The 15,394-nt window shown below is 37.5% G+C and overlaps 1 protein-coding gene across 2 annotated transcripts in view; it reads right to left on the bottom strand.

Moving 5' to 3' along the window:
• Positions 1-9,981: 9,981 nt before the first annotated feature.
• Positions 9,982-15,394, bottom strand: part of gria2b (glutamate receptor, ionotropic, AMPA 2b) — a 48,758-nt gene continuing 43,345 nt past the window's right edge. The window contains exons 14-16 of one of the 2 annotated variants that reach the window (XM_079839506.1): positions 14,242-14,356; positions 12,329-12,578; positions 9,982-11,837 (exon numbers count right to left, since the gene is read on the bottom strand). In XM_079839506.1, the coding sequence (XP_079695632.1) occupies positions 12,333-12,578; positions 14,242-14,356 (361 nt within the window). In that variant the 3' untranslated portion in view covers positions 9,982-11,837; positions 12,329-12,332. Of the gene's footprint in view, positions 11,838-12,328; positions 12,579-14,241; positions 14,357-14,771; positions 14,887-15,394 lie in introns of both variants that reach the window. The other variant, XM_079839505.1, reaches the window with a different exon arrangement.

Raw genomic sequence — 15,394 nt, 5'->3', positions numbered from 1 at the left:
TGAATCATGTCACCTTTGCTAATAAAAACTGTTGTACTCTTTTTGTCCCAGGAATTCTCTGTAATTGATCCTCCGGCTGTGATTAAAGCATATTCAAGGGCATCGTCTGGTTACTGCTGCGCAGCAGGTTAGTGGAACACTAGAGATCTTAGTCCCAAGTGATAGTGTTCACAAGGGGCGAGATGTTGCCCGACTCAGCAGGGTTTCGACTGGAGACATGTACTAGAGCATACATTTTAAGGTGGGTGGAGGAATTTCTATCACAATATACACACACACACACACACACACATTATACATACATCCAGATATGTGTATCATTATGATCGAGCTGGGGTACAGGTGGAAAGCATAGTCAAAATCATTTAAAAAAACATTATGAGCATAGTAGAAAGCCTATAGGATCAGGTGGCACTGTATGCAGATAATCTGTGAGCATTTGAATAACCAGGACATGGAAGCACAAATCAGATTTTTCCATTAGAGAGCGGGGTGTTAATCTGGATGTGCCTCGGAGAACATGTAAAACCCATCTTCACAGAACACATCCGTGGTCTCCCTCTGCATCAGATCTGGTGGGGAAACCCAGAGGGATAAGGATCATGGCAAAGATTTGAGCAGAAATTGAAAGAGGATTCCCACCTGCAGACATGTGCTCTGGTCGGTTTGCCAAGCTCATTTCCATTCAGTTGAAAACCAATTCAGTTTAATCTCGCTTGGAATTGGTAAGGAAACATGCAATGATAGAGGTATCATCAGCGTTTCCAGAAACGGAGGTCTCACTAAGCACTCAACTCTGCTGCTTTGGTGTATAGATTTCAGAAGTATCATTTAAAAATGTTCTTAGACGTCCCTGTGGGACAAACATTTTTCTGGTTGAAAGTTTTGTTATATGTTTAAACTTTATTGGTTGTATTTAGTGTACATCATGTGACATTTTGATATTGGTTGTGTTTTTACCAGATAGGCCTACGTTTTTGCTGTGTTCTGTCAGCATGTCATTTCTTATCTGAAGAGTAAAATAGCACTACATAATGCCTACTACAAACTTTTTAGTAGCTTAAGTGTAGTTGAGCTACTTTATCTAAAGGGTAATCTGTAGTTTAAATATGATGTAAGCAATTTCAGCTGATTTACTAACAGGCTATATAGTCAAGTTGTTCTAAACCTGTATGAATTTATTTCTTCTGCTGAACACAAAAGAAGATATTTTAAAGAATATGGGTAACCAAACAGTTGATGGGCCCCATTGACTTCCATAGAATGAAGGGAAAAAATACTTAGAAGAAGAAAAATCAGTCGACTTGACGTCAAAATGGAAGTTAATGGGGTCCAACAACTGTTTGGTTCGAAAAATAAATTCACATAGGTTTGGGACAACTTGAGGGTGAGTAAATGATGACAAAATTTAAAATTTTGGGCCAACTATCCCTTTAAGCTCTCATTTCTTCAGGCATACACTCTTTGCAAAACCCTGCCCTAAACATCTTCTAAAAACATGTTTACAGCTCCTACAGCACTTTTAAATTTCCACAAAACTATTAATCCGCACAACTGTTATCGACATTTATAGTATTAGGAAATGCTACTTTAGCACCAAATCAGCATATTAGAATGATTTCTGAAAGATCATGTGACTGCAGACTGGAGTAATGATGCTGAAAATTCAGCTTTTCCATCACAGGAGTAAATTACATTTTCAAAATGAATGAAAATTGACAACAGTTATTTTAAATTGTATTAATATTTCAGTCTTCTTTTAAAGCTGTCCTGAACTGAATTTTTTTATACTGTTGTCTGAGGTCAACTTATGACGTTTGTGTGGTTTTACATTCAAAAACATCATAATGAATAAGTAATTTTATAAAAGGCTATTTTCTACCATGGTTTTGAGGCTATATCCTGGAACGCTTGGTTTTTATGGGCGTGCCGCACTGAAGACTTGGAAGTAAACGCCCACGGCTAGGATTGGATAAGATTTACATATTTAATGAGCTTCAGCTCCCCTGTCAGTGCATGTGGGGATTGTTTTGAAAGTGTGTGGGAAAACAGCAACCGGAATGAATCGCCCACAGGGCTCGCAAAATGTGTTTATCAAACAAACAAATGATTTATCTCACATCCACCCGCAATTGATTGGAATGCGCACGCGCGCCCACAAGCCCTTCAAATAGTAAGAGACTTTCTCATCAAGAAAGGAATTTAACTATTTAAGATAGCCCGTCGGCAGGCCGGGCTTACGTTTTGGTAGCCCGTCTGGAAAACACATAGCCCCGGGACGTTGGGCTTTGCGAGCCCTGGCCCATACATGTCCAAGTCTGATCCCGAATCGCAATGAACCAACAACACCACAAATAAAGGATTCTTCAGCCTTTGACAGCGTGCTTAGGCATGTTCAGTTAGACACGTACACATTAATCAATAGATATCAAACGATCTGTAACAATGCAGTACTATCACATATAAAAAAAATTGTACTCACATTAGTGTGTTGCTTCATTCATTCATGTAATCTCATCCTGTCTGCAAATCTTGTTTACAAACGAATCTGTGGTGAAATGAAGGAACAAACGCGCAATGTCTTCACCACGTGAGCTGGATATTCATTAAATAAAGTTCATCCATGCCTTCATAATATTGGAATCCGAATGTAGCTTATGCGGTATGTTTATTGCTTAGAAGTTTGATACGGGTTAGCTCTATGTTAGCCTATATCATCTCAGACACGAGATGGTGGGCGGGCTACAGAATCAGGCGTTGTTCTTCTTCTTCTGTTGACCCCACTCTGACGTCACAGCCTGGCACATTCGGAGATTGAGCATTTGCTGGGCCTGGTGTCAATAAAAGCTTTTCTTTGACTAAAAAGGAAGTTTTCAGCTCTGAAACTTACAGGATATTCTTATATTACCATGACCTTATGTATCAAAAGCTCAAGGGAAGTTGATTTCTCAATTCAGGACCCCTTTAAAAACATAAAAAAAACAAACCAACCCCACATTTATGAAGTGTATTATTTATTTATTAATTTATTTATTTTATTATACAGTTGTCTGGAAAGCTTGATTTTAATTGATTATATGCTTCAGTTAATGAGGCTTTGAAAGTCATATCTATGATTTCTGACTAAAGGCAATATTACAGTTTGCACAGATGGACAGAGTGAGAGAAACACCAGATGCGGAAAATGGGAATGAACAGATGTATGGAACAGAGGCCTTAGGTCCTGCCACGTCTCATATATCCACCTCGCACACCTAATTTTGCCCTTGGCCTCAAGTATTCTCAGGATCAGAATTAAACCGGATTAGTGAGTTGATTACGACAAACATGAGATTACACAAGCAAAAACTAATCGCACACACATACTCTGCATGCTTGTTTTATGTTTTTCCTGTAGCCTAATACCACTATAGATAAACACTCGAAAAGACCCATGAGGAAAATTATTGAATTACACTGATGCTTTCATTTACATATTTATTTATGTAATGCTAAGGAGCAGTGACTCATACTCTCAGCCATTTCTTCAGTCATAGAAGAGACGCAAATCTCCCCTCTCAGAGAGACACACCATTTAAGTTTACTGCACTGGCTGTGAGGGGGTGTAAGTGAGCGTGAATAATGTGGGACATTAAAGCACTGGAGATCACCCACTCCCTTCTGCTGACTATTCAAAAGAGACTGTCTGACCATTTTGTCCACTGTACCACATTTGACTTAATAACAGTAATTCAATCACATTTATACAATATGTTAGATATAGATTTTTTAGAGAGCTGCATCCATACTCAATTTCTAACTCAATTTCATCCGAAAGCAATTCAGTCAAGATAGCAAAGTGCTATTTTTTTTGTCAATTTTGAGAACGCTGTATCCGTTTGTTCTAAGTGTTTTAATTATCTGTGCTACTCAAAGGTATATTTGTGGTTTCTATCACAACATACTCAGTTACATAAAGCACATTAATACCCTTGCACAGTAGAGAATCTCTTATGGATGAGCTGAATAATCACCGGTTGCCATAGAAACTCGTGCAGTGTAAGGCGGCAAACACTAGTTGAACTTCGGCACAAATTAGTGTGTTCCATGGCTAACTCAGCTAGTGCCTCCAAGGTTTTGAGATACAACTATCACACCGATCAGTTTTTGTAGACATGTGTTCCTGACTTGTAAAGGCGACAAAGACATGAATCAATTACAACAGCATCTTCAAATCTCCCACATGCTAAACGGCATCCTGTTCTTCACACAGGAAAGAGCACAGCCAATGCTGTTTCCATGACAACACAGCCAGGGGATAACAGGTTCTATTTTTTCCCTTCTGTGCAGAATCCCAACCCATTACCGCAAGAGCAAAAAAAATGAATTTTTTCTTCTGTTTTTTGAAGATAGCCTTGAGAAAAACAAAATGAAGATGAGCTTTGAGCAGTGTCTCCTATGTCAGCTCTACAGGGAAAAGACCTCATATCACATGCCAAAAGCAGATGGCATCTGCAACTTTCAGACAGGGCTGCTAGTGTACTGTGAAACCATCTCCCAACTGAATTATGGGTCAGGAATACACATATCACACCAACTTATCAAGTTTTCTGGAGGGGAATCTGGTAAGATATCCATCTCCCATATCTTGAATATTGACCAGGCCAAATAGAGGTCTATAGTTTTTTGCAGTGCTTAATTTGTGCCGGATCCTGTTGGGATAGATTCTCTCCATAGGGAAATTAATTTTGAAAGATAACTCATAAACCTTTAAAGGCAGCCCTACTGTGAGCTACAATGTTGTTAATCGATGGTATTTGCTTCTGTTGTAGACGTCAACACACATTATTTCTGCTTATTTCTAAAATACAACAAGTTGTACAAATGTTACAACTAACCCGTTAGGTTGTGCCCCGCTCTCCCCTACTATATAATCAACATTTGTAAATGAGTAGTTTTATGTTTCTTCATTCTTTTTATTTTGATTATACTGTTCGCATTGCTTCGTGGGATTGAAGTTCTTTTCCTCGCTAAAGCCGTTAAGTACAGTCTTATACCTTTGTATTTTTGTCTGAATACTTTTTTGCTTCAAATCAAAGTTTGCATTGTTGTGATTAGGGATTGTGTGTAGCTGATTGTCTTGGTTCAGATAAGCATTAAACACATTTCTTACCTATGAAACTTTTTTTTAACTTAATATGAAATGCATGAGGAAAATGTGTAACATATCTCAACCAAACAAAACAGGGTACCCCATTGAGGGTGCTCCATTGATTTCAGTTGTTTGCCCAATGCGTCAGATCAAGACGCATTTAATTCTTTGCATTTGTAAAAGTAGACATGATTTTTTGAATATTTATAGGCTACTTGTACTTTTATATTTTGGAGCAACTAACCCCACTCCTACCCTAAACCTGCCCACTTCTAAACAATATGAAACACATAACGGGCAAATTAAAGTACAGTCACATGTATTTATTGCAAAAACTGACCAAAAACAATATAAAAGTACTAACTCATGTTGCATTCCAAGTCTTCTGAAGTCATACGATATCTTCATGTAAAGAACAGAGTTGATCTTGAAACTCACTGAAATGATGATCCAGCTGCTCCGTGAATGCACGCAGTCATATCTCATTCAAAAGATACACACGACTCTTTAGCTTTACGCAATCGGTCATGAAACACATGAGAGCCAATGACATTTCACTATCAATGTCCTGACCAAGCGTCAATGTGTGACAAGTTGGGAGTGAGAACGTGTTGGTTTTTATCATCTCATACATCTATTTTAAGTGTAACCTTAACCAGAAATTGTCATTAAACCCTTTTCAATTACAAATGATGTGCTAACTAGTTCTGATTCGGTATTAACTTTAAAATGCTATTGCAATACAATATCGTCACACTATAGCAACGCTCTCCCACATATTTTGCTACTGTAAATGCGCTTGTTTCTGTCATTGGTATAAGAAGCAGTGGGTGGTTATAGACGACAAATGTTCAGTTTTCTATTATCTTGCTGATAACGTTTCTTTAGTCATTCGGCAATCTTGCAGCCTGAACCACTGTAGGCGAACCACCCTTACATTGTCACCCTAGGTCACGTGACCATAAACGTTTAAATTACTGACCATCGCATGTTCTCTTCGCTTACATACTTGTGGAAGGGCCCTTCGTTGAATGGATCCAGTTATTCACTTTCACTTGGAACGGCCCTACAAATGGCGCAAATTGCCCTTCAAGGGTGCAAAAATGCAGCTTGGAATTCACCCTGGGTGAATGACGGAAAAGTGGGTGGGCATTGTTGCGCACTAGGAAGTGTTTGAATGCTACGAATGACCAATCAGAATCAACTATTCCAGAATGTTGTGTAATAAGTGATTATAAAACATACAAGTTCAACTATTATCCTTGCAGTGTTTTTTTTGTTTTTTTGAATTATCTGAAATGTACCGTAAAACTAGAACAGAGTTTGTCACGATTAATCACATCTCTGGAATGGAGAAATTGAAATATTGTAGAGGATGAATACAACTGATTTTGTAATGAGACTTTGGCCACTGACCCTAATGTCAAAGTAGTTCTTCTCCTCGACTGGGTGACATATGCAAAATTCATTGCTAGGGGAATAATTGTGAATTCAACCAAATTCAAATTAAATGGGCTGTCAATCAAAATATTACATGGATATAGTACACTCTAAAAAAAAAGGCTCGTAATCATAGGGGAACCTTTTTTAGTGCTATATAGCACCAATTTTGGTGCTTCAGTGGTTCTTCAGCGGTTCTTCAGAGGTGCTATATAGCACCTTAGTCAAAGAACCGGTGAAGAACCTCTGAAGAACCGCTGAAGAACCTCTGAAGAACCGCTGAAGAACCACTGAAGCACCAAAATTGGTGCTATATAGCACTAAAAAAGGTTCCCCTATGATTACGAGCCAAGAACAATATTGGTGCAATATAGAACCTTTTTTTTTTTAGAGTATACTTTTCTCTTTTACCATTCTAGATGGAGAGATATTAAGGTTATGTTACATCATGCATAGGTTAATGGATATATGGAATCATTTCTTCAACATTTTGTATTTTGGAACGGAACATAAGTTCATCCTTATGAATATGTACATACAGAAATATTTACGTCTTTGCCAAAGCTTGTAATATCAATTATGCAGTGAATTGCTGTATTATTTAAAGCACAATCGCTTTTTTGAATTTGGGATTATTAGGATTACTGCAGGAAATGTTCTTGCCCCAATTATATCCCACACAATTTTACTTATAATGCATATGTTTTCATACAATTGTAATCGTGTGCTTGCAGCCCACTCTCTGGTTCCTCTGCAGACCCCAGAAAATGGCTTTGGGGCTTCATTATGAGAGTAGCTAGATGAAAGGTGAGGCTGTATGAGGTATTGATGTCTCCACTGCGCTGGCATATTCAGGACAGTCCTGTTGTTCCTCCTGCTGTCATCTAGCCGTGCTGTGCTTGAGTTTATCAATGATGGCTTTGATTGAGTTGCAAAAAGGGGAAGCTAAAGCACAGATAGTCATCTTAGACATGGCAATGGGTTTTTGAGTGAGGCCCACCAAGCCCTTGTATTATCATTGACCTAATGACTGGAGATAACCCAAAGGTCAGTATTTTCTGACTGATGTGGATTTAATCATGGGTATCCCTCCCTGTGCCTGTGTATCAGATGGCTCTGCCTTATTCTTTGTAATGCATCTTTGAAGGTCTCTTGAGGACGCATTGTAAGTCTTGTGTTTAAAACTTTGCTTCCAAACAATGTGCTTCAAAACATGCTATTTAATTTTAAGGTTTTAATTCCCCCCTTACAAAGTGTTGCCCCTATATACAGAAATAAATAATACTTTTCAAAAAATCATTTAAAATCAAAGTTGCTTCATTGGGGCCAAATTTGTATTTATTTATTTGGTCATAGTTTGTGTTTTGATGAAAAGTCTATATATAAAATTCAATATAGCTTAGATTTCTAGTTGAATATATTTGTATGGTCAATTACAAATCTCTTCCATTTTATATATGTATGTGTGTTTTTAGTTGCATTCAAGCTGAACACCAACACTTCCACTTCAGTCTGTAGTGACTCACGCCTTGATAAGTTGGTGTGATATTTGTATCCCTGACCCTTACTCTTTTTTCCTCAAATATTTGATGTATACATTTTTGCATTAATTAAAAAAATATATATTTTTCAAAATTAATCCTTTTGTTAATGAACATTTTGCCATTGCTTTTGGCAAAAACATTAACCCTCATCTCTCCCTCGCACTTTATAACAAATCCTCGCGGGTCAAAATGACCCAAAGTCCTAAAATTACACTTATAAAACTTTTCATTTCATTTTGATGTTTTTTTCTATTTTTAATGCATTTTTTTGGAGATGTTTTCGTTATTTTTTTATTTTATTTACCTTTAAATTACTAGATTTTATCAATAAAAAATTTATAAAAAATAATTTAAGCACATTCTTCATATTCTTTCAATATAAAAAAACTCACAATTTCATGCATAGCCCTTTTATTTCAGCTCAAAATATCGTACATTGGGTGTCTTTGCTGACATCTTGTGGAAAAAATTATATAACATGATATTTCATGACTCTTGCCACTCTTGCCACTTGCCTTATAGCATGAAGCAAATGAGCTATACAGCTGGGTCCTAAAGTCATTTCGTTTCAGTATGCATTCCGATACAAATGAAGACAATATAAAATATTTTTTTGGTAAAGTTTTAGCATTTTTAATTTTGACCATTTTTAGGTTTGTCTATATGTATTGAAGCATTCCTCGCACTCTATTCATTCCTAGGGGGGTCAAATTGACTCGCGAGGGAAGGATGTGTTACTTTTTAAAATTTCAACTCCTCGAATACAGTCTTTTTTTTCTCTCTCTCTCTCTGTGTGTGTATTCATGGTTCCAGTACGACAAAAGTCCTAGGGTCTTGGACCACGCACTCTGATAAAAATATATGTAAAAACAACCTGAGGGATGAGGATTGGGCCACCATGTTGAAAACACTTGCTAATAAAACTACCCTATTGCATTCATGTTGCTGTCAGAATGAATGCAATTTGGTCAAATATAAATATGAGCAGGGCGCTTTGTTTGGAAACCTATATAAAGGAATGGAAACAGGACAGGCGGTCTTTTAACAGAAACCTTTGAGTCTCAAGCCAGATATCTGCTGTTTTGTTTTCCATCAATAATCTTTTGAAATGCAGGGAACATATTTGATGTGTCCCAAAACCCAGAAGTTCAGATCATGACATGTGGAATTAGATTAAGAGTCATTTCTAAAGTGCCCTCCAATTCAATACAGGCCCTTGTTTAAAGGCCCAAAGAGCTTTTCTTTTTCTTTTTCTTTTTTGAGACCAAATATTAGATGAAATGTTAAATGGATGTCTCCAGAAGTGTTGGGAACCATATGGGCTGCAAAGATGGAAGGGGGATTATGTAGGAAGAGCAGGCGGAGGGTATCTGTCATCTCAGAATGTGTGACATTCATTAACACCAATGCAGAGACGTCACAGCATGATTATTTATAATCAAAAACACCTCTCCATTCCTCTCATTTCCTATCTGCTAACAGACACATTCAAATCAATCCCAACGCAACAAGGAATGAGTTGAAATCGCTTCATGAATTATCTATTGGAGAGAATGAAATCCTTGATTGTGTCTCTGTGTTTGATTGAGTCATTTTGACAGTGATTACTGGAAACACTTTAAAAAGAATCACGCTAAAATGGCTTTTTACTTCAAAAAGATCAGAATGATTAGTTCATATTCCTCAGATGACTCGAAATGTTCTGTGAAATGACATCTATGAACCTCTGTTACCTCAAACTCTTGCTGTATATTTTGTATATTTTGCCTGCTTAGTCAGAGCTTTAAGACTGAGCTGAAGTCTATCATGTGAAAATGAAGTTATTCCATAATCATACTGGTCATTGATAAACTGCAATCAAAACATAAGACTAATAGTCAGCTTTTATTTAGAAAGGATCCCAAAAAATAAACAAGTTGGCACACATTCATTTACAAAATGGTAGAGAGAGCGGTCCTTCAAATTACATGGACTTGTTCAACAAATATTAAGTATATCATGACAAAACCAAAAGTGTTATCCAGTATCTGTCTCCCGGTCTTGTGCGAAAGACTGGGGAGAGAAAGGCTGAAGAAGTGAGAGAGAAAAAAGGCAATAAAAAAAAAAAAATCAAAACTGTACATAATTGTGATAATAATCTAAGTTTACAAATGTACTCTCACTTTTGGGGGGACATCTCTTGTTTTTTAATCTTGGCTTATTGCGATATCAAGTGTTAACTGTTACGGTTGCCATTGCTTTTATAGGAAATAGTCATTTAACTGTAAGATAATAAACGGTGAATCATTATCATTATCAAACGAAATGTTCTATCGTGGTAGGTATCTTAAATACTGAAGAATATGCACTGATGTTTTTGCCCGTAATATGGAATTTCTCACATTTTATGAAAGAATATATTAAAACTAGATGCTTGGAAAACTAATTCAAGATGCAGAGTAAAAATTGAAAAAGCTATATTGTAGTGTGAATGCTAGTAGCTATAAAGTAAAAACAAACAAGCAAAAAAAAATAAAAATGAAACAAAAAATCCTCGATAAATCACTGTGTATACCATCCAACTGTACATTTAGTAACAAAACTTACAGAATGTATTGACTACATTCACATTGATGACAGATTAATATATGACTATATTTATCAATAATTTTGGCACATTTAATTATTTGGCATTTTTAACAGAGCATTTTGATGATGTGTATGCTTCTATTCATTTCACAGCAAAACATATGCAATAATACAATAGGTACTTTTTAAAACATTTTCCTTTTTTGTTATGTTCATATTGTAAACACTTTTTTCTTTTTCTGTTTTAATATCATAACCGCTACCCTGATTTTCTTGATGAACAAGAAAATACAAACAGATTCTTGAAACCAAACAAGTTCATGAAAGTAAGAGAACATAACAGCGGCACCCACTTTTCAAACAGATTTCAAATGTCAAGCATTGCTAGATATTTCATATTAACACCAAAATGTTAATGAATATATCAGAAGAGGACTAATAAATTACAAGATAAGCAACATATTTGGCATTAAAATGTGAAACTAGTAGCTAAGCTCTTAAAATTGAATTAACTGGTATGTAAGCAGGTTTATTTAAAAGCCATTTCTGTGAAAATACATAAAAATACTTTTTCATAGAGTTTTTTGTTTGTTTGTTTGTTTTATTAATAAAAAGACATTTCACATCCTGAAGCAGACGATGGTAAAGTGTGCTTGAGCCGAAATAGACATCGGATGGCGTCAGCTACGAAAACAGACAGACTTTATTGACTTCTCTTTATCCCGCTCAGAGCTTCTGTGAGTTTCAAGTTTGTCTTCAAAAATATCCATTACAGGGGGTAGATGTCTTTATCTCAGCCGGCGTACGTCTTTCCAATAGGAGAGTGCATCTTTTGTTATAAAGGGCCAAGGAAGGATTATGTCTCTTATGACATCAAATGAGGCCTCCGTCTTCCATTCAGATGAGAGAGAGGGGCGAAAGACAGGAAAGAGAATAGAACGCGCTCTATTGAAAACCATTGTGTAAGGCACTCGGCAGGTTCTTATCCATCAGGAGAGATCAGTCAGACTGACGTTCATTCCCACACCAGGTCTAACAAAGGGCACCGTATGTACTGCTTTGGGAAACTCAGGACTCATCACACGTCCATTCTCGCCAGTACTTCCAGTTATAGACAGTCTCGCTTTGCTCCTCATAGCATCCGAAAAGGTCACCTGGAACACACGCACATAGACGGAGAAACGCACGCACACCAAACAGAGAGATGGCAGAAAGTTAGAGCGTGTCCCACGAAAGGGCTTCAATCTTATTTTTAAAATGTTTAGTTGACAATGCAGATGTGAAGTAGATGTGGTGGAAAAACATTGAAAATGAGGAGCAAAGTCACGCCATTCAGAAAATCATATCGCAAGCAGGGAATGAGGGAGACGGGCGATACAACAACAAAAACAGTCATACATGACAATGGGGTTGACGGAACAAAATCACACGGGATGTACAAAAAACTTTTCTCTCCAATATGTGTGCAGTTGACGGGGAGAAGTCAAGTTTTTTTGTGTTTTTTTTTTCACTAGGAACACCAGTACATACGATCCAGTTTACGGTCCAAACCTCCTCATTCAATAGAACATTCAGGGAATGGAACAGATGGAAGCCAAAAGAAGCGTGCACGGGGACAGATTGGAATGACGGCCGCGTATCCTACCCCCTTAAATTTTTACACTTTCGATCCCATATACGTTGTACCCTTCCTTATAAGTGGCAAAATTCTGTGAATTCTGCGAGGAAGTGGGATTAATATTCTGTGCATTCTTTGCCACCTTCATGCGCTTGGCCTCGGCTCGGGACTTGTAACAGAACTCGACCAAGGCCACCAGCATGGCCAAGCCCAGGCCGCCCACTAGGATGTAGAAGACCCCAGCCACATTGCTCAGGCTGAGAGCGCTGGTCTTCTCCTGTAAATGCACATGAGACACGGGTCAGTGGTCAGGGAAAGTAGGGCATATCTGTAATAAGCATTCATATGCATAAATAAGACAATATTTAAGTGGCAGTTTTACGTCTATGTGGATACAAATGCACAGCTCAGGACAGTAATGTTAAAACAATAACTGTGCTAAGTAGAATGCGCTACTGGTTAATGTGCCCTTGAAGCGATGCAAATGGGGGCATTCAACAATTCTGCTTGAATGGGATGGATTTACTAAAGCCTTTAACATTCGCTTGAAAGTTACATACAAAACCAACAATGTGGTCTCAAATCACAGTTCTTATATTCCCACATGCTAATGGCTGTAGTAAATATTATTTCTTTGTTGAATTCACAGTTATAGCGGGGGTTAATGTGCTATGCTTAGCTGTGATATGAATTATGCTTGTGTAAGAAAGCCTACAGGACCATTTAAAGGGATGCTCAAGAGAGGCATCTGAATGGAAGGCATAGCATTTGACACAGGGAAGCAGATGACAGGCATTGTGGGTTAAAGACAGGAGATCAACACACATATATACACACCTACAAAAGGTCTTTGGGGGATAGGGGCTGTCGGTTAGATATTCTTGCCAAATATTAATGTACTGTACTGTGCACAGAATGACCACGCATAAAACACATGACACATAGACAGATACAGAGCTTACTTTTTCTTTTTCGGTAATGTGGATTTAAACCTTGGATTTTAAAATGTATTATTAAAAAACATTATTTAACCATTTAAAAACTTTAAAAATGTATTTTGTTGAGTTGTAACCGTATGCAGATGAATTCAGTCACATTAAATAATGCTAATTTAGATGTTACCACATGAAGCACATTTTTTACAGTGTGTTTAATAATAGCAATAAATCGGGGGTTCCAAAGGTGAAATTTGAAGGATTAAATACACCAAAATTGATCAACTATTACCTGTGGTGGTTACAGCCCTGAAGTTGAGATATACTTTGACTATATGGCTATGAAAGCAACCTATGCTTTGTCGCAGAGAGTGCATTGTTTTACATACCCGTTTTTGTTGTATTATAAAAGTGCAAACATGGCAAAGCATGATGTTTCGGTTTTCACATATAAATATTCCAATAAGCATCGAAATAAAGCACACTAAGACAATACAACAATTGACAAAACACAACCACCAAACAGCTTAACACACTATGAAACAAAGACATTTAGGGATCTTGGACACCCTTGTAGATGGTCCTACAAATGACCTGAGAGAAATCATGTTCGTACTGGAACAATTTGAAGTCTTTCGCTGTATGTGCTGGATATGAATGTCTGAGAACTGCTATTCTAAACTTGGCACAGCTCAGGCCTGCAAGTAATAGCAGGATCTGTGATTCTCAGATTGAGAAGCTGGAAGGAGACCACTGATTGTGTTACAGATATTACAAAAAGGTGCATATGGCATAAGTGGCATGCATTACTTTTTAATTCTCAGTGGATGGTACCAGATATTAGTAGCTCTGCAGGCATTAGTCAAAGAATCTCACCAAGGCATCTCATGCTTGTCTGTGCATTGTCTGTCTAAAATAATTTTTTTTTAGTCATTATTATTTAAATATGGGTAATTCCCACTAATCAAAAATGTGCTTGATCACATAGAACCTGCAGCGACTAACCTTACTTCCAGAGTCCTTGGCTCCACATTCACCTTTATCGTACCACCATTTGTTTTTCAGCTTGTCTAAGGTGCCTTGCTCACTGAGTTTCAATACTGCAAGGTTTACTGGCGTTCTTCACGTGGGAAATAACATAAATAACATTATCAATGTTATTTTATGTTATTATTACATTCAACTTTCTCTTAGATTTCACCTTTTCTCTCCTCTTTTCTTTATTGCCATAGCGATTATGACGTTGATGCGCCATTTGGCCTAAGCAAATGCAAGTTTTGCAGAGCCAAATGTGCATTAACGTATCGCCTGAAGTAAGCAGCAAGGACAACAGCGATGTGTACTGCACACAATAACCAATCGGAATACCAATGGGTATTTTTGTTTATGTGTGTGTCCCCTAGCAATGGTTAGCAATGCTTAACCAGTCAGTGCTGTTGAAAACGCCCGCCTTTGGACTTTTGGTTCCTGTGTGGTTTTGCTGCTTACTTGAGTGTTGCATTGTGTTACCCATCACTTTGCTCTCTGGGGCTGACCTTGGAATCACCTCCCCCGCTGCCGCACTCTCCCTTGTCGTACCACCATTTGTTTTTCAATTTGTCCAACAGGCCTTGTTCATTCAGTTTTAGTACTGCGAGGTTAACCGCATTTCTTGAAACGATAAAACATAACTTGTAAGACAGGGTGAGCCAACTTAGCAATTGTCAATGGTCCTCTTTCAAACCTGGTGATTTGCTTGTCTCTGTTTTCAGCATTTTAACAAGTAAGAAGAAATCATATCTCCTCCCTTTCAAAATATGAAGCTGTTAAAAATCATAAGTCTAATCAACTGATTTCATCAGTTAAGTGTATTTTAGGTGAGTTTAACTGATAAAAGTGGCTCAGAGTGCCGTGAATAGACGTTTAACGCAGTACTCACATCCATAACTAATAGCAGTGGCCTGCAAGTAACATTGGTAGAAGGACAGCAGAACAGCAATAAAAGCTGGTTATATCTTCATCATACATAATGAATCTTCTCCTAAGGCCCACCCACCCAATTCATAAATCTGTCCAGATTGGTTGCAGTTCACAGGAGGAGGAGCAATTGAATCCCACTAAATGAAGACTGTCTCTAATAAGGCTGAGAGATGGCATTATCAAATACATTTCAATCATA

Source organism: Gobio gobio (assembly GCF_949357685.1).
Source record: "Gobio gobio genome assembly, chromosome: 16".
In the NCBI taxonomy this organism is placed as follows: Eukaryota; Metazoa; Chordata; class Actinopteri; order Cypriniformes; family Gobionidae; genus Gobio; species Gobio gobio.
The sequence above is the reverse complement of the archived record's forward strand: the minus strand, read 5'-3'. Positions and strand labels throughout refer to the sequence as shown.